Consider the following 20,543-nt stretch of genomic DNA (forward strand, 5'->3'; position numbering starts at 1 on the left):
CAAACGTGAGAACCAACTGTGTTCGAAGAAAACTGTGTGACTTCTATTGTCTAGGTTTCCATAAACGACTGACTGTTCAAAGCAACTTGCTACTGATTGGCTAAGGAATTCCGATAGATTTTACTAGGGAAAGTTCAAAGTCATTGACTACTTATCCCGATGCAGTCTTCTTCAATTTTTTCTTTGAAAAACATATCAGATGTTATCGTTTGAAATAAGGCCAATATATTTCATTCATGTGGGAGATTGTTGGAAAAAATGGTTAATGGGTCAACTTTGAGCCCAAATTTTAGTGGGACCCACCTTTTAATTAATACGGGACCTAGCATATTCACGTTCTACTCCGCGAGATGATTAACGTGATATATTTATTTATCGAAAACCATTTAAAATTGAATGAAATATTAAGTGTTAAAGTAACCCACATAAACTAAGGATTATGGAAGAATTTGATTTTCCAAACACTTATCCCACATAGGAAAGTTAGGAAACTTTGGTGTGGTTTATAAAGTGGAAGTTTGGAATTGGGTTTGGGCCCCAAGGGGTACCAATAACCTTTGGAAGGGGAAAAACCTATATCCTATTGGGTTCGGTCATAAACCCACACGCGCGTGCCATCACCGTCGTCCGTCCGGCCGGCTCGGCTCGGCACGGCACGGCACGAGCACGTGCCCGAGTCCGGTTCGGTGCGGGTGCGGTTGGACCTTTACACTATATTAACTTTTTGGACAAAATTTATTTAAAGTTTTGGGCCAAATTGTAAATAATCAAATTCTTGGGTACAATATGAAATTTAAATTTTGGCTTATTCCGGGCGTTTTATTTTCTTTTAACAGTCGACTGTTTACCGACCAAACAGTCGACTGTTAGCCCACTGTTAACCGACTTAACAGACACGACTTTTAAGAACAGAATGTCTATTCGGATTTTTGAGGCTTGTCTGAAAGGTGATGACTGTTCGAATGGTCACGAACAAGTCTATAAATAGCCAGCCTTTCTACCAGAAAATTCACACCATTTTCATTGCAAACTTTTTGTGCTTTGAATCTCATTTCCCTCTCTCTCGTTCTGATATTGTTTCGAAGTAAAACACACTTCGTTGAGTTCGTTGGAATTCCTGCAGACTGCAGTGCTGCTTCCGTAGGAGACGAAAATTCGTTCTATCCTGGGAAACGATTGCTGGACGCCTTTAGCACCATTGAAGGCAGCAAATTCGTTTTAAGGAAACATCGTGAAGTCGGTGGGCTCGAATTACAATTTTGGATCCTGTTGATCAATTCTTGCATTCAGGTGATTCTGTCGGATTGTTTTCGAAGGAGTAACTTCAAACTCCAGAAACAACAGATTTCTCATTGAGTAATTTATAATAGGCTTCTGATTAATGCGATAAAAAAAAAGAATTTAACTTATCTGAAGCTCATGGGCGGTCCAGAACCGCATGGGGTCATTTATCCCCCCACAAAATTTTGATTTTCTTTCTTGTTTTCCTTTTTTTAAATAATGTTTTGACCCTTTTGTGATCTACTTTAGCGTACTCATTACAGAATGTCAAGTGAAATTGAAATATTTCATTTTTAATACAATTTCAAAGTGCTTATGACCTAGCTTTCGCTAGTTAGTGGCATGCAAAATAACCAACAATAGCACAAGTTACGATGCATCAAAATAGGCCGTTCCAAACTATTATTTCAAAAATTTCAATAATATGCTAATTTTCAAAATTCGCCAATGATCGTATACTATCCGAATCTACAAATCGCCTACGTCATCTAGAAGCTCTTTTCGAGAGTTACATTTGTAGTCATATTGAATGGTCCAAATGATTATCGAAAATAGTTAAATATATGTCAAATATACACCTAAAAAGAGACGTCTAGCTCATTTTTTCATTAAAAACTTTTAATTATCTTATTAACATTTATTATTTTTGCAGATGTCAAAAATTTTAAGATCGATAAGAATTAAATCTAATTTGAATTACTATCGAATTACTTTTGCATTAAATTTAAAATTCATTTATTTCCTAAATTAAATGTGAATTTTATTTCAATTCATTTACTTTATACATTTAATTTGATTTACTTGTCGTTAGCTCAGTTTCTGTCAACGAAAAGGTAAACAACACTATATACACAACAAAATTCATTTAATAAAATTAATAATAATATAATTATTTTCATTAATATTATATTATTTTTAAAAATTTGCACTTTAAATTTTGACCCCATTGCACAAAAAGTCTAGGTTCGCCCCTGCTGATGCTTGACTGGTGTGTCCATAGCCAAATTCAACTATCACCTTGATCCAATTAAAATTCCATAAAAGAATAATTTTTCAAGTTGGTTCCAATCCCAAACTTTAATGGCTCTTTTCCCTGCTGATGCTTGACTGGTGTGTCCATAGCCAAATTCAACTATCACCTTGATCCAATTAAAATTCCATAAAAGAATAATTTTTCAAGTTGGTTCCAATCCCAAACTTTAATGGCTCTTTTTCCTCTTTCACTCGTGAGATACACATACTCCCAAACATATATTAAGTTTCTAAAGATTTGCTCTTAAACCACTCATTACTTCCCCACTCAAAGTTGTTTTAGTGGACCAATAAAAACACGTGTTTATTCCCTAATTTTGAACGTTAAGCCTTCAAATTTCCACTCGGCAAATCAAACTAATTAGACATTTAGATCCTTAAATTAGTGTTCAAGACTTCGCCATGGAAGTGCATATCCTTTTTCAACTCACTTGTAGGTGGCAATTTTGCTCAAACATTTGTGATACCAATGTCATGCCACTTCCTATTCTTATAGGTTTAACCACCCCCCAGAAAGTGATTTATTTTGATTGTATATGGGGTATTGGACGTAATGTGCAAACAATTCTACCAACTCAAACAATTCATCCCACTACAAAAGGATTCCAAACCTCAATAACAATTAAAAATGACTCTGCTCATTGATATCACAAGGTCTCACATTGATAAGCAATAAATAGAAAATAAGAGCCTATTTGGGAGTGATTTTGAGAATTGATTTTTTGATCGTTAGGAGAAAAGTGGGATCCACTTGTGAGAGAAGAAATCAAATCTGACGACTGAAATAGTGAAATAACGATAAAAAAATCAATTTTTTGCGTGAAAAAATCGGGCCCAAACAGGCCCTAAGCACAAATAGCTTAATTTAGTGACATCATAAATCATGCTGAAATTTTATTAACTATAAAATCATCATTAGATGGCAATGTTATACAATTAAGTAACACAAAAGCATAGTTTTTCTATTTTTATTTATTTATTTATTGAAATTTTTAAAATTTCATTTTTTATGGATTAATGTAAATCACTAAAACAAGCACACAACTGACCCTATGAGTTGAGCCGACCCCAAACTTAAAGTTACATTATTTTCATTGTAAGCATAAATCAAGCCTAAGAAATGATAGTAATACTCCATTCTCATAAGATAATTCTTCACCTTTATCACTTGGCCCCTTTTCTCCTTTAGCTTCATTTGTTTGGTTTTTAAATTATCTTATTATTTTTGAAAATAGACAAGAACATATAATTAGCTTTAAAGGGTCAGTGGCACCAATGAAAGTTTGTGGGATTTTTTTTAACCTAACTTATTTTTTATTACATCGACTCTAAATTGCTCGAAAGAAAATCCAAAAAATGTAAAATAAGTCCTACCTTAAAAATTGAAAACAAAAAAGGTAGAATTAAGAAAATTCGGTTGTCTTTCAATGAATGCTTGTTTAAAGTCATTAGTTTAAACACTATAATCGTTTCATGACACTTTGAATCGGCTTTGAAAGCATGATTTTACTCGCATTAGTTGACTTTGAACAATTTTCTATTTATCCTCTACATTTTTGACTTAGTACTTCTCATAAAATATTTCTTGACTTGACCACAAAGCTCGAGCTCAACTATGAAATATTCAACTTTCTCATTGACCTGTTGAAGGACTACTAGACAATTCCAACTTTATTGTATATCACATGTTCTTGTTGTTCCTTTATGATAAACTTCTCATTCTCTCCATGCGCTCTTCTTCTTTAGTTGGTGCTTCCTCAAGTTGAATGATCGGTCTATTATCTAAAATCTCGGGCAATTGCACTTCACTCCTTGTTGTAAAGCTTGCTATGTGTTTCATCGCATATGACTTGATATTATTAATAAATTGCACAAGGACATCTTCATGAGAAGTCTTATTCACTTGTTATAGTTATTGGAAGTCCTATAAAGGTGATTCTTATATTATTCCAAGAGTAAGTCCTCCTCGTAAATAATCATTGGGAAAAATATTCTCACGTGTAAGTCATCCTCGTCAATTTTGTCAGGTGCATATCTCACCATTATATCACGTTACGTTATAGTGAAATGTCCAGTAAGCAACTCTTCCTCCTCAACTAGCTACAACAAAAATACGTTTTTGTAACATGTAAAAGGTAATATTGATTAATTAAATGTTACTAAAAGGTTTATCGCATCATTCTAATAAGTGAATGTTGTCGTTGGTGTTAATAATTGAGATTTGACAACATTTTTTAAATGAATGTTGTTAATGTCGCATTTTTGCAACCAAGTGGGTATAGTTGTAGGTCGAGCTTCCTCGGTTGGTGATTAATTGGTTGAATATTTGAGGTCAGATTCAAGATTTCTCGAAGTTTTCGCCAACATAAATGATAATAATTTGACTTATGCTCCTGGGTAAATATACCATTTAAATATGTCATTAGTGTAAACTTTGAAAATAAGTGTGTTTAAAATGTGTTGCGATGTTCATTCAAGTAATGGAGGTTTACTATGTGTTAATTGAGATAAATTATAGTCGGATGACCTAATTGAAATTTACTGAAAGTTCAAGGGTTAAATTCACCAATGACCATCCAATTTTATACTTAATGTTACCATGGCCACCCAATTAAATTTTGTTTCACCATGGCCATCGAACTTTATATTTAGCCCCCGTTTGGCCCCCATTAAATTCAATTACATTACATTCCATTATTCTCTCTCTTATTTTCAACCACACAATCTTCTATAAAATAATATTATACGCAAATCGAAAACTTTTCCTTCTTTTTCAACAATTCATTTTTCAAAAAAATATTATTTCCCTCATTTTCATTTTCAGAAAATGGGAGCCAAACGGGCTTTTAGTGTCCCATGACCATTCAATTTTATATAACGTTTCACTATAACCATCTTACATCTTTTTATCATTTTCACTAATTTTAAAAGGGGATAAAATGGTAACTTTGCATTATATATAAAAAATAAATTTAAAAGTAAAAATAAAAGATTTTTTTTTTAACAAAACCTTTTTTAAAAATTTTTTTTATTTGTTTTATTTTTCTAATTATCTTTTTTTTTTTAAAATAAGTTTTTATTTTAATTTAAAAATGTTTATTTTCAAATATTTTTATAATTTTTTTAAGGAATGTTTTTTTTTAAACTAACTTTTTACTTTATTTTTCTAAGCAAAGTTTTTTTTTAAAAAAAAATAAGTTTTTGTTTATTTTATTTTTTAAGTAACATTTTTTAAATAAGTTTTTATTTTATTTTATATATATATATATATATATATATAAGTAAAGTTAAAATTTTACCTTTTTAAAATTAGTAAAATAGTGAAAAGAAATTGAATGATCATAGTGAAACTTATATAAAATCGTATGGTTATGAGGAAATACAATCAAATTGGATGATCATGATGAGACTAAATTCTTGTTTGATAAAAATTTAATTTAAGTCAAAGTTAACAATTAATTTATACTGATTTAAAGTTATTATGGTTGCATCTTGCCAGTAATGTCTAGATTTGAATATAAACTAATTGTTCAATTTCCATTGGATCATAATCTTCTGTTATGCTTACACATGGTTTCTTAACTCATTATCATGATCAGTGAGGTGGAGGCACTATGGAAATTGCTGTATAACGTGCATTTAATCTGAGTAACTAAATCTGCTGTTTCTTGTCAACAACTGGTATAAAGTTCTATTAAGGCATTAATATAGAAGAAGTTGAATTTCATGCAGATGTAAGTGCTAGAGGCAGTTCCCTGTCATCCTAATTATATTAATCTATTAACGAATCTGTAAAAGTTCTATTCAGATTTATTAGATGATGCGGTTCAAAGTATTAGTTTTGTAACAAAGCGATAATTCATGCATGTATAACGTGTAACATTATGCAAATTTTTGGCTCTTTTGTACTGCTATTGACTCGTAATATTATATATATGTGAAATCCTAATTGGATTCCCACTGGTGTCTATGTTATTTCAAATCCAGGCCTGATTCAAGAGTGGTGAGATTGATTGAAAGAATGGGCTCAATTCGCAACGAAAAACAGAAGCGGGTTCTATGTATGAATAAGGTTGACTTGGTTGAAAAGAAGAAAGATCTACTAAAGGTTGCTGAGCAATTCAAAAATCTTCCTGGATATGAACGGTCAGTACTTTATTTTTTCTAATTGAATATACTGCTGTGAAGCCTGATGTTTGTTTTTTATTCTGTCTAGGTGCTTCATGCTCTCAGGACTGAAGGGTGCTGGAGTGAAAGATCTTGCTCAGTATCTAATGGAGCAGGTATGATTTGAATGTCGCTGGCTTTGTTAATTCAATATAGTAGTTTGAGTCTTCTTCTGCCTTTACTGTTTTGTACCATCACTGAAATGAAAATGAATTTTCCTGCTACATGATGTATCATAGTTTCCTTTGTAGGCATATGTTGTATATATCCAGATTCTGGAAGGAAATTCAGGATTCTCGACAAATTCTTTTATGGCGGAAAGAAACAATGTTCTTGTCACAATCCCTTCTCATTTACTGCATGCTACTGTATTCCATTTTTTTGCCCAAATACTTGCTAAGTAACTCTATATCAAAGACCAGATAATATTTACTCTCCAATTAAATGAAGTAATGTTTGGATTTGTTGAAAGAATCTTTGGTGTAAATAGAATAAGTCAATTAGTTATATCAGCTAAAGTTGGTTACATTATAAATTTGTTTCCTGATTGTTAGGTAAGTATATTGTTATTCATAGACAGCAATATTCCTAATTACTAGGTTAGGAATCTTCCTATTTAGGCAGTATTTTCAACCTATAAAACTGTTTAATTCACACCATTCAAATACACAGCAATATACAGATTTCTTGTCAATTCTATATAGCTAAAATCGCTCTGAACCCTAACCCCAGCCGCCAATTACCCTTTTGCTTCCGCCATGTCTGAATGTACATCTTAATCTACTCCTGCTCAATCACAATCCTTTTCCAAACCCAAAAGCTTCCCATACTGACTCTCACCATACAAATTACCACAAGCAGGTTGAATGGATCAAATTTCCTGCGATAGTCTGAATCTGTACGCATGTATATTCGTGGAAGAGGAAAGATGGTTACTTGATAAGTGAAGCAAAGGAACCAGAACACAATGATGATCGGCTGTTTGCAGCCTGGGATGCTGAGAATTCTATGGTCATGACATAGCTTGTGAACTCCATGGAAGAAGAGATCAGCTCCAGCTACATGTGCTACAACACAGCTAAGGAACTATGGGATAACATTAACCTGATGTATGCTGCTATGGGTAATTAATCTCTGATTTATGAGTTTACTATAAAACTTGGTGAGATCAGGCAAGTAGAGGACAATGTCACCAATTATTTCAACTTATTAAAACGAATTTGGCAAGAAATGGACTTGTTCAGCGACTACGAATGGAAATCTGTAGAGGACTGCAAACATTACAAGAAAGTAGTTGAGGATAACTGCTTCTACAACTTTCTTGCTGGACTTAAATCAAAACTTGATGAGGTCAGAGGCCGAATAATTGTTTGATTAACCGACTGCCTACACATGTTTTAAACTATATAATGCCTTTAGACAGTTTCAAAAATTTTTCCCAACATCTAGGATACATGTAGATCTCCCAATTAAAGTCTTTGGTTGTACCATTTTTGTTCATATAGCAAATTTTGTTCCAAACTTGATCCCAGAGTTGAAAAGTGTGTTTTTATTGGCTATGCACCAAACAAAAGGGGATACAAGTGTTACAATCCTACAACAAAAAAATTGCATGTCAGCATGGGTGTCTCTGTTTTGGAAAATCAATCATATTTTATCTAAAATTCACTTCAGGGAGAGAGAGGAATACTAGAAAATTTTTTTGGATTATTATTGATCTCCTACGTTTTACAGTTTTAAACTCTCCTATACTTAGTGTCTCTCAGCCCGAAACATTTGTTCAAGGTTCTGAAAATAAAGACTTTACTTGTTCGTTGTCAAATAGAGAAACATCAAGGGCAGGGGGAGAAATATCATAATCAAACACTGAGTTACTAGTTTATACTTGAAGAGGAACAAAGAATTATAATTCTCCTATCATACTTGCACAAGACGAGTCAGAATCACCGAGCAATGGTCTAAGTAATCCTATCCTCTCTACTTTTGTACCATTTAACAGTATATTATTTGATCTTGATCTCCCTACAGCAATCAAAAGAGGAGTTAGAACATGCACTAACCATCCAATCGCAAAATTCCTAACCTATACAAAACTTTCCAATAACCATAGAGCTTTTACCTCTAAGGTTACCTACTTGTTTGTTCCAAGAGATATTAAAGAGGTACTAGATGATCCGGATGAGCGGTAAGGCGTCAGACAAGTTCTTGTGGCCTAGAATAGTTTTGATCGGACACGTAGCTTACCGAATCAGTTGCGACACAAAGGGGATGGTCTTCTTTTTCAAGTTAGCAGTGGTAGAAGAGATGAATGCTCTTAAGAGGAGTGGTACTTGAGAAGTAGTTGTTTTGTCGAGAGATGAGACTACTGTGAAATGTAAATGGCTATACACAGTTAAGTGTAGAGCAGATGGTAGTATAAAAGGATACAAAGCAAAACTCGTGGCTAAAGGATTTACACAGACATATGAGATTGATTACCAAGAAATATTTGCGCCTGTAGTCAAGATAAACTCAATTTGAGTCTTACTATCCTTAGCAGTGAACTCCAACTGGCCTTTACACTAGTTAGATGTAAAAAATGCATTCTTAAATGTAGATTGGAGGAAGAGGTGTTCATATGCCTACCACCATGTTTTGAAGCAAAGTTTGGCTAAGAAAAAGTATGCAAATTAAAGAAGTCATTATATAGTCTTAAACAATCTCCTAGAGTATGGTTTGAATGCTTTGAGACAGTGGTAAAAAGTCATGGTTACTTCAAATTGTGGTTGATCAAACTATGTTCTTCAAGCTCTCGACAGACGGTAAAGTTGCTATCCTAATTGTCTGTGTAGATGATATTATTTTGACAGGTGATAATATCGAGTTGTTGAGACTAAAGAAAAACCTTCTTGGTGATTTTGAGATCAAAGACTTGGGTCTATCGAAGTATTTCCTTGGTATGGAGTTTGCTAGATCAAAAGCAGGGATATTTGTTAGTCAACTAAAGTATGTCTTGGATCTATATATGAAATGGGGTTACTTGGTTGTAAACCTGTCGAATCACCATGTGAACCAAATGGGAAGCTACAACCTGCTAAGTTGAGGATGCGATAGATAGAGAAAAATATCAAATTTTAGTTGGGAATTGATTTATTTGTCACACACTTGGTCGGATATAGCATTTGCAGTGAGTTTGGTTAGCTAGTTCATGCACTCACCGGGTCCTGAACACTTTTGAAGCTGCTTATAGAATCCTAATGTATCTAAAGGGGACTTTTGGACAAGGAATATTATATCAAGGACGTGGACATCAATAGGTGGAAATCTACACCTATGCAGGTTTGGCTGGGAGTACAACAGAAAGAAGATCAACTTCAGGGTAATTGCACATTTGTCGGTGGAAATCTTGCCACATGGTGTAGCAAAAAGTAAAATGTGGTGGCTAAAAGTAGTGCAGAAGCTGAATACAGATCTGTTGCTCAGGGTGTTTGTCATGTGAATTAGAAAACTACTAGAAGAATTGAAGGTTTTCAACTCCTTACCAATAAAGGTCTACTGTGGCAACAAAGTAGCCATTGTAACTGCTCACATTCCCGTTCTTCATGATAGGACAAAACATGTGGATGTTGACAAACACTTCATCAAAGAGAAGATTGAGAGTGGTCTGATTTGCATGTTGTACGTTCCAACCAATGATCAAACTGCAGATGTACTTACAAAAGGATTACCTAAGAAGAGATTCAACATCTTAGTTCTCTTCATCTTAGTTGGCAAGCTGACTATGGAAGATATCTTCAAGCCAGCTTGAAAGGAGTGTTGAAAGAATCTTTGGTGTAAATAGAATAAGTCAATTAGGTAAATCAGCTAAAGTTGGTAACATTATAAATTTGTTTCCTGACTGTTAGTTTAGTAAATTGTTATTCATAGACGACAGTATTCCTAATTACTAGGTTAGGAATCTTCCTATTTTAGACAGTATTTTCAGCCTATAAAACTGTTGTAATGCACATCATTGAAATACACAGAAATATACAGATTTCTTCTCAATTTTATAGGATGCTATTTTGTCTGTGCTACCCTTGCATGGACTTTGGGGGAGTTAGCAGCCAGGATAGTATTACATACTCTTGCAAACACAATGTTCTGGATCATGGAACCTTGAATGCTACCTCCTGGCTGAACTCATTTAAGCATTCAAGGGAGTGGGAGATTTCCTGCCAACTTTAAAGATGCTGAACTTTATTTTAGAGACTGCAAGAGCAGGATTTTGAAACTTTTTAGTGTCATCTTGGATTAAATGGACTATAGAGAAGTGAAATTACAATCTGTCACTGGCATCGAGATGCATAGACCTTCACATTCCTGTCAGGAGTTCAAGAACTCTTTGGGCAATTTGTGTTAAAACTATGGAATTACATTATTCCTTATCGTTAATACTAGTTAATAATATATAAGAGAACTACTGAAACTGTTTGTTACTCAAATATTTTAGCTGTAATTTTTGGTCGTATAATGCAGCCTTTGATAGTTATTTTTCTCCCTTCGATTTTATGTATTGTACTAGAGCCTTGCTGCATTTCTATAATTGCTAATGTATAAGGATCTGTTGGACACTAGTAATACTACATATTCCTATATTTAAATATAAAAATAAAAACCCCGTAAATAGTACAAATGTGGTACCAATAGTTTGTTCTAATTTTGGTCTCCCATTGTTATTTATGCGTAGGCAATAAAAAGACCATGGGATGAGGATCCATTTGCCATGAGTGAAGAAATTATGAAGAACATATCACTGGAAACTGTGAGAGAAAAATTGTTAGATTATGTTCACCAGGTAACGCTTGGTTTTCACAGTTATCATTGTAAATATGCAGTTTTCATCAAATTTAACGTTTGAAGATCATTAACTAGATGGCTTTATATTATGCTCATTTACTTTCCTCTATTTAGGAAATCCCATATGGCATTGAACATCGTTTGATGGACTGGAAGGAGTTACGAGATGGCTCTCTCAGGATTGAGCAACACTTCATTACTCACAAGATCAGCCAACGCAAGATTCTTGTCGGGAAGAAGGGATCCAAAGTCGGGTTAGTATGCCTTTAGACATTCATTGAAGCATTTAAAATTTGTTCATCTTTAAAGCTTCGAAGAGTTCAATCATCTGCTGATCAATTTCCCAGCCCTTTTAATCTAAAGGAAAAAGGAAAATTCTAGAAATTGCCTGCTTTTCGTTTCTGTTAATCTTTCCGTGGTGCTTCCATGCGAACTTTAATGTTACTAAAGGTTTCTGAAGCATCACAAAATATATTTCAAACTCCTGTTGGATTTGATGTAAAACTCTTGTTGGGGGTTTGCCCCGGGAATGTATTCATTTTCACTAGTCATCTGTATTTGACAGTCAACCAAATCAAATATCTAGCAATATCGACGACCTTGTTTTATTTGGTATAGGTTTTACATGTTTATTGAATTGCATTTCTGATGATTATGCAGGAGGATAGGTATGGAAGCTAACGAAGAGTTGAGATCCATATTCAAGAGGAATGTCCATCTCATCCTCATGGTCAGAGTCAAATGATCCCTTCAGCGGCTGAATCGTGTTTAGTATTGTACTAATAGTCTCGGTCGTATATATAGAAAGATTTGCCAATATAGTTTTCCAAGATTGTTTAGGCCCATGGAACTTAAGCTCTTCTTACTTAATTATTCAATAGTTCATCATTGTTAGCATGGTAGTCAGATAGTTAACGAGCTTTTTGTTTTTCCATGAGCTATCAGCATCATTTTTTTCAAGAAAACTGCTGCTCCCCCAGAATTGTGCTGGATCAGTTTTGCCTTTCGGTTTAGATATATCAAAACTTTGTATTTATTGTTCCAAAATATTATATATCCCCGGATGGATGCGTCGTGTGTGAGAACAACATGCAAACACAATAATTTTGGTTGACAATGGTTGGTCTCACTGTAACAGGTGTTTCTCAGCATTTTCTGTCATTTTATTTTCAGTTATAATTATTTTTTATTGTATTCTCTATATGGATGATAAGATGAGTTTGAATGCCATTTTGAAGAGTTTCAGCTTTTGACATGTACAATGCAAGCAATGTGTTAGATGCTTTTAATCTTCGGTTACAGTATTGTTAGTTAGCCTAGTACTCAATATATCATATAAGATGTCGGGAAACTCCCACCTCCCCATTTAGCGAAGCTCAAGGAGCAGTTTTTGTGTATACGTATGAGATTCGGTTTATTTCGCATTGTACATGGTGCAAAGGCGAACAGACGGAAGGCAAAAGAAAAAAAAGGTTAGTTCGAACTTGTTCCAGTGTTGGTCTAATAATGTGTTCCAAGTTGAACAAGAATTAATATTCTTGTTCCAGCTACTATTTAACATTTTGGAATGAATATATTGAGATATCCATTGATGAAGGGCTAAATATTTGTACTATTTTTGAACCACCTTCTGATACAGGCTTCTCAATACACTTGGAAACTGGACCTAATATTGCATTGCTTGTGGAAACTACGTACTTATTCAGGGCTTATGCAGTGAAAGACTGGAAGGGATGAGTAAGTTGTTCGAGAAGAGCTGCAATTGGTGTAGCAAGCCTAGGCTCGTAGGCAAAACCGTGCAACTCGTTACCATTTTCCGCAGTCATTCCGCTTCCATTCGCGCAAGGACATGAAGGTATCCATACCCAGCTCTTTCTGCTGAAATTAAACAATAATGCTTTCTCCGACTGTCGGATGAGTATGACGACGAATTCACCATGTGCAACACAGTTGAATCCTCGGCCGCCTTCAGCTTCGGCGAACTGGATATACAGTTGCTGTGGCATTCTCTCTATCTCGACCCACATTGTCCTGCATTCTTGCAAAACCCAGAGTCTCAAGCTTCGAGGAATGTTAAGCTTGCTCTTCTCAACCGCTGCAATTAATATGAGTTTTCCTCTGCTCTCGACCAAGCTAGGGGAGCGTAGGAATCTGTGCATGGGAGCCTGAATCTTGCACCAGTGATTCATGGCAATATCGTAAGCTAAGACGCTGAATGGGCTATAATTCATGCAGTAAAATCGCCCTTTCACCGGAACCATTTGGCCTGATTCGAGGCTACAAAGCCTCGGAAGAGAAGCAGTCGTTCCCCATATGGAATAGAATCCCCCTTCATCGATATGAAAGCTTTCCGAAGTTAAATTCTTGACTGCATAAGGAGAAATCAAGTCATCTCCTGCAAAAGCCAAATCTATGGAGGAGTTGGTGATGGTTAAGCCAACTGAAGGGAAGAGCCTTGGCATTAGCGTTGATGGCAATTGAATTAGAGACCCTATGAGTGGATTGCATAAAAGGATACTCTTTGAACCGGCCTCTTCAGACACCCAACAGCTTAAACCAGCTGAGGACGAAGCAGGGGAAAACCCGGGCGGGATCAAAGGGAAGGTAATGCGGTACCACTTGACGTTGTAAGGATCAAAAAGGTACCCTTCATAGTTTGGTCTGCCAGAGCCGTTGTTCCCACTGTAGTTTGTGTAGACATGGTTCTTGAGGCTTTTATGCTTAAAGAACAGGAACCAGTGGTGGTGGGGCGATATTTGCATGTACAGTTCAAGAAAGTTGTTGGAAAATACGAGACCATACCATCTTTTACAAACTGCCCGGGCTCGAAAGAAGGCCGGTGGGGGAAGGAACGCAATAACTCGATCGACCAATTTTTGTGGGAGCCTCCTCCATATCCTAGTGTCCATCCATGGAGTGGTCGTAATGCCACTCGTGCTACCAATGTTGGGGGTAGAGGCAACATTGGCATACGGAATTGGTTTGCTGATTCCAGTGTGAAATGGTTCCATAAATAAAGCAATCAAGCAAAAGATTCTATGTCTAGATTATGAGAATTCTCGACTTCTATTGTTTGCTCGGCGAGAGTAAAGACAGAAGATTATTCTGGGCATTAAGAAAAGGTGTAGAGCCTTTTCTGGATTAGAGTTTCAGTCTCTGTTGGTTTTGTTAGGTTCTTGTAGTTTGGTTTATGAATGAGGGCAAGTGTTTATATAGGAAGGGTCGTTTAGTTTGCTGTTTCTTTGGCTGAGGAAAAAGTGTGATGGATCCATCTATCATTTCAGCATTTGCTTGTCATGGCCGAGGAAGGACAAGCGCCACAGAGTATCACTGCTATTATCCTCATGGATTGACGCAGTGAAAGCTTCTAACCAGAAAAAAAGGACAAACGAAATGAGTGTTAAGATTTTAGGCACGACGATTCAATATGATAATGGAGCAAGTAAATAAGTGAAAAATACAAGTTCAGAACGGTTTTGGGACATATTTCTCTTAAACATTTAAAGTTTTAGATGAAGCAGTTTTATAGAGTCAACTAAAAGACTCCCATGTGCATTTCCAAGGTTCATGTCTCCTCGCCTGAATTTGCATTGTAATTATGAAATGTATAATAGAAGTTGGTAAATGAACAGTTTTAATGAGAAAGGGAGAAGTATATTTGGGTTTGAATGGCAAAGGACCAGTTGGAATTGGGTTTTGAAAAGCTAAAAGCAAGTACTTAACGAATTAAAAGAAGCTGACTCATACTAGCTTCTTTATAAAATTATTGTACAAAAAGACATAAGCAAAGTAGAAGTTATCCCAAAGAGACTCTAAGCCCTCTTATTATTATTATTTTATTTATTATTTTATTTTTTTATGATCAAGTAAATAAATTAGTATTGATCAAAATTAAGTACAACTACTTCGACATAGCCGGGAATTCAAAGCAAAACATTACAAGGATCAAATGATCAAGTAAGTCCAAACCAAGTGATGGAATATAAATCAAGACTCCAAGCCCTCTTCTAGGGAAATGAGCCGCAACATTGTGGTTTCGTTTTCTTTCCAAGTAACACATAAGAACTATTATTTAACTAAGTCGAGAAGAGAGAACCACAACCAACCCAATAACAACATTCCAGGAAAGAAATAGCCCACAACAATATTTACCAATCTAGTCTAGCAATCAAAAAAGGTTGAAGCTTATAGTCATATCCCAATGGGGGAGGACAAGGAGACACGCACAGAGTTGGAAGATTCACTATCCAATCCAAACCCATCTCTGATAATACAAAAGCAATGAAATCCATGAAGAAAATTGATGAGGGTATTCATAATTATTCTGATAAACTCTTTGTTTCGGCTGAGTAATAATGACATCTTTATGTAACTTTCTTGTCTTTTATCTGGTTTTTGTTAAAAGTTACTGCGCATCTAAAGTGACTATTGTTTTACATGTTTGTCAAATCACACATTCAAAAGTGGAAAAAGATGGAGTGTACAGATATGGAAATTGTGTTTACCTATAAGAAACCACCTTAAAATGGAAAAAGTAATTCCTCCTCAGATAAGGAACCTCAACATGTGACATTCTGACTTGACAATTCATGCAAAGTCTTCTTTTTTGTTTTACTTCTTTCCTTTTGTACTTTTTCTTTCTCTCTTCTTATCCTTGGCCCCCTTCGCAGTATCTAGTACCTGATTCACTCGAGTTGTCCTTAGATTGTTGTGATGGGAACAGACAGTACTGTGTACTGATACTGTTGATCTTTGCTTATGCTCTAATATGATATAGCTTGTTGGTTCGGCTATGGGATTCAACCCAGTTCTTACTCTCTGACTGAGGAACTATTTAATTATTCTCAATAGTTTTGCATCTATTTATGATTCTAATAATTAATATTTGGAAAGATAATTATTAGAATGTGGTTTGTGTCAACATAGAAGATCTCTAACCGCTTGAACACTTTCAGATTTAATGCAGTTTATATTCTTGAATCTGTATGGAGGGATTCCATGTTCTAATTTGTTCGAATTATAAACGTGAGTAGCATTGGTGACTTGTATGACATTTTAAGATGTGTCGTGAGCTTGCTTTTGGGGCTTAGAGGCCTGGCCTTACTTGCAGTCATTTCTCGCTACGAATAAACTGGTAATTTTTGAACGTTTACCATGAATAGGGGCAAGTTGCATCTTTACATGGAGGATTTATTGCAAACCAATTCATACATGGAGTTGTCAAGGACGTAAATAAGTGGTTTGGAGAAATAAAGATATAATATACATTCATGTGATATATAAAATTTGAACATATATATATTCATCGTCATCTTGAACCCCTACAATTTTCAGAATTCTCAGTAGTATTCTTGTTCATTTAAGTGAGTGTATAATTGTTTTGTGCAAGCTCATTAAAGACTTGTGTCCTCGAAGCTAATTGTCAATGAAGTCGGCAAGGAATAGGGAAAATATCATTCTAAGAAATTCGTATTCATCACGTGTGTTAAGCCACCGTTTTCTGGTTTTCTTTATTTTCTGTGTTGAAGTTTCAGTCTCCATCTTCTCCATTTTCTTGTTTTCCAACATTCCAGAGATAATGAATAGCTATAAAGCATGAGGGCCCCTCTAAATTAATGACATCTCAGATGAATGTAATTATTGCCAATCGCAAGTCCACGTTGAATTTAACTTGATGAAAATAGCATTCTTGCCGAATAGCCCAGACAAGTCAGCTTGGCACTCGACCCAAGACTCCGTTAACAAAGATCGTATTAGGACTATAGTAGATGTTATATGAAATACCATTGTGACATGATAGAGGAAGAGCTCTCCTTTATAGTTGCACCACCCAAACTACGCAATTAGGAATATGACATGATGGCCTAGGTAATGTAATGATCTAGTCGCAGCCAAACTGACCAACCAATGAAACTCCTTCGAAAGGGTGATGGTATGTAGTACTAGTTTGGTACATTGTAACTTGACATGATTAAGGTGGCAAGTATGAATTGATCAGCCTATATAAAGGATTGAAGGTGAATGAGAAATGGGGTCCAAATTGAAATTCACTTTATACGATTATCAAAATACCAACATTAAAACACTTATGTTCGAATCTCTAGAAGTTGATCAAAAAGTGCAATGTCATTTTTTTGTCATCAATAGTTTGGCACTAGGAAGAGCGTTGATTGCGAAACAAGTCCCATTTCCAATTTCAAAATAATCAAGATCTTCCCGTTCTCTAAATCTTTCATAAAAAAATATGAACCATAGCATAGGATCGAGAAGCCATTCCAGAACCAATTCGAATAAGCCTCCCATGTAATATCCAAAGGCAAGATGCAAAAAACAATTCCATGAGGCTGGAAATCCCTAGCTGGCGGTCGTACATGAGACCGTAGAACACCTTACCTATTGGAATGCGGAAGTGAAATTATCCAGAAATTAAAAAAGAAAAATAAAAAATTGTAATTCAATCAACAAGATCGTCTATATATTTATGTGTATATTATATCAAGAATAAAGCATTCGAACTTTTACCTAAATTCGATGATCAATTCTTTAATTAATTTTGAATCACAAACTTCCAATCTTTTGAATCACAAACTTTCAGCTTTTTAATTTCAAAAACTTGATATTTCAAACCTCCAAGTCTTCTATGGTATTATCCAAGTCAAGCCTACAACAATGGGTGAGTACTTTCTTTTAATTAAATTAAGAAACTAATTCTTAAACTGGACAATTGAATAAGATGATTTTTCTCTCTCTCTCTCTCTCTCTCTCTCTCTCTCTCTCTCTCTCTCTCTCTCTCTCTCTAAATTTGAATATTGTGAAATTATGTATCATGATTGTTGTACAATTTCATAGAATATCTAGTTTTCATCTAATATATTTATCGAGATAGAATAGTTATAATCCATATACAATAATAATTCCACATCCAAGTAGGAGTTTTAATTAAAGTTCAAATTCAATTGGTTTAGATTTAATTACATATGTAGTCCTAGAACTTCAATTACAATTATAATTAAGTTTATTACTTTATAGTAACTAAGTACAAAATTTTATTGTAATTATAATTAAGTTGAAATCTGTTATAATTATCGTAATTAAGTTTCAATACTTTATAGAACTACCATAGGGACCTGATCGGACATATATTATTATTTGTTGACCTCGTTTTCGATTAGGCCATGTGGACAACAAATGCTGGACCTACTCGCATACATGTAAGCTAATTCCAACACACTAGGACAAACCAACGATCAAGAACTCTCAAGAAAAAGGGGCATGGGAGCAGCTCTTTAGCAGGAGACAAACATGTTCAAAATTCAATGATATTTTTATGAAACGATTGTACAAGAATTACCATGAAGTAAATACAGTTATCGCGCAAGAGAGAAAATGAAGAGTAGTGTTTTGTATTCAAAGTTGCATTAGTTTCAAAAGGGTTACATATGAGAGTATTTATAGTGATACAAGTGGAATAGTGGCCCTTAGATGAGGATACACCTGGCCTCAACTCCTTATTTCAAACATCTAATCCTAGGCAGCACTCTTTAACTTGCTAGCCTACTATGCATTTATTACTCAGGTAGAGCCATCACTTTGTTGAAAAGACTTAACATTTACACTCATGATAAATGTCTCATCAGTCATTTGAATAAGGTTTTTGTATGAAAGAAGATCTCTTGGAAGAAGTGATAATAAAAGATGCTTCGGTGATGTGGGCTTCGGAGGCTTTTGCCTCGAAGAAGTGGGCTTCAGCTTTATGGTATTAAGTCCCTGTTGAGGCTTGGCTTCGGCCACGTTGCAAGGCAGTTCAGCTTCAGGGCCTGACCATTATACATGACGCTTCAGTTTGGGTAGCCCAACAGCTACAATAAGTCAGCCACGTGTGGCGAGGCGCAACAATAGTTTCCCAAGTCCATGTATAATTATTTATGTCATGTATGGACTTTAGTATTGAGTAGAATTTCCTTTGGTCAAAAATTAAAAAAATTTTGAACCACCTAATAATAGTCCTCCAAGTCCAATGATGGATATTTATACCATGATTGGACTTAAAATCTGATTACGTTGTGTCATACAACAGAAGTACTTGGAAGATGATAACCGGATTTGATTGCTAGTCGAGGCTTGAAAATGCTAAATTATTGAGGCTCGTAATGTTCATTATAGCTAAAGTTGATTTCAAGTCGACGCAGGAAATTGCTGAACTACCGAGACTCATTTTGTTTGATGATGAATTTTTGTTTTGGCCGAGGCATGGAGTGTTGAATTGCAGAGGCTCGTGCTATGTGTTTTATGCAACGTGATATATACAGCAAGTATAAAGTGTCAAGTTTTGTAATATAATATTAGAATAGGAGTGTCGAACCCACATGGATTAATATTTAAATCCTACTGAGTACTATAATTATTTCAGCTTTCACTTTATTTAGAAAATCAAACTTTAATACAATGTTTTTATGCTAAATTAAAGTAAATGGGATGAACGATGCAAGTAAACAAGGGCAATTTGTAAAGTTCCTTATAAAATTATGAATGCCTAGGGAGTGATTTCACTGTACTATCGACAATGTTTTTCAACAATTATAACTATTTCTATCAATCTTTCCAAATTTTATAGGCAAGCACACTAAATTGATTCCATTTTCCTTTCTCAAGCGCCAAATAGAATCTCTTTCTATATTTTAATTCCAATATCTTTATTCTGAACTACAACATAAAAATCATCAAGCACTTAGTTCTTAATTTAAACAAGCCTCAAAGATATTGCATTTTCTCTCGAAACCTACAAAATCTAGGTTATGTTGTCTTAGATCATGCCTAAATTTTCCTCTCTCGAGCTCCAAAATTCAAAGCATCAAATCATTCAATTAGTGGACAGTTAATTGAAAGCATTGCACAAGAATCAACATAAATAAATAAGCGGAAAGATTGAATGGAATAATAATATCGGAATCAAAACATGTCTAAGTAGGTTACATCAAACCCTAATATTAATGTTTAGTTCATAATGGAAGAATTAAATCAAAACAAATTAATGAATAACATGAAGAGAAAAAGAAAGAAAAACTCTTTTGAAGCTTTTAATTGGAATTTCCCTTGATGTTCTTCATGCTCCTTGCTTTTGATGAATTGTTTGTTGAATTGTCTTCAATCTTGTCCACTTCAATTGTTGTGTTTGGCCCCTTCCATTCTTTCAGAAAATAGGTCTTTGAAATGGTTTTTATAGTATCTTGAAGTTCTTGAACGAA

The 20,543-nt window shown here is 34.8% G+C and overlaps 2 protein-coding genes across 2 annotated transcripts; one reads left to right on the top strand and one right to left on the bottom strand.

Annotated features, from left to right (window-relative positions):
* The first annotated feature begins 5,804 nt into the window (after positions 1 to 5,804).
* LOC111370437 (GTP-binding protein ERG-like) lies at positions 5,805 to 12,459 on the top strand. Its single transcript, XM_022992140.1, has 5 exons — positions 5,805 to 6,459; positions 6,530 to 6,596; positions 11,189 to 11,296; positions 11,413 to 11,552; positions 11,959 to 12,459. Exons 1-5 carry the CDS (start codon positions 6,335 to 6,337, stop codon positions 12,041 to 12,043), a joined length of 525 nt encoding a protein of 174 aa, XP_022847908.1. The 5' UTR covers positions 5,805 to 6,334; the 3' UTR covers positions 12,044 to 12,459.
* Positions 12,460 to 12,832: 373 nt separating this feature from the next.
* LOC111370438 (protein UNUSUAL FLORAL ORGANS) lies at positions 12,833 to 14,828 on the bottom strand. The gene has a single exon (XM_022992141.1). The coding sequence runs from the start codon at positions 14,307 to 14,309 to the stop codon at positions 13,008 to 13,010; it is 1,302 nt and encodes a 433-aa protein (XP_022847909.1). The 5' UTR covers positions 14,310 to 14,828; the 3' UTR covers positions 12,833 to 13,007.
* Between the last annotated feature and the right edge of the window lie 5,715 nt (positions 14,829 to 20,543).

Source organism: Olea europaea, chromosome 21, assembly GCF_002742605.1.
Source record: "Olea europaea var. sylvestris chromosome 21, O_europaea_v1, whole genome shotgun sequence".
NCBI lineage: Eukaryota > Viridiplantae > Streptophyta > Magnoliopsida > Lamiales > Oleaceae > Olea > Olea europaea.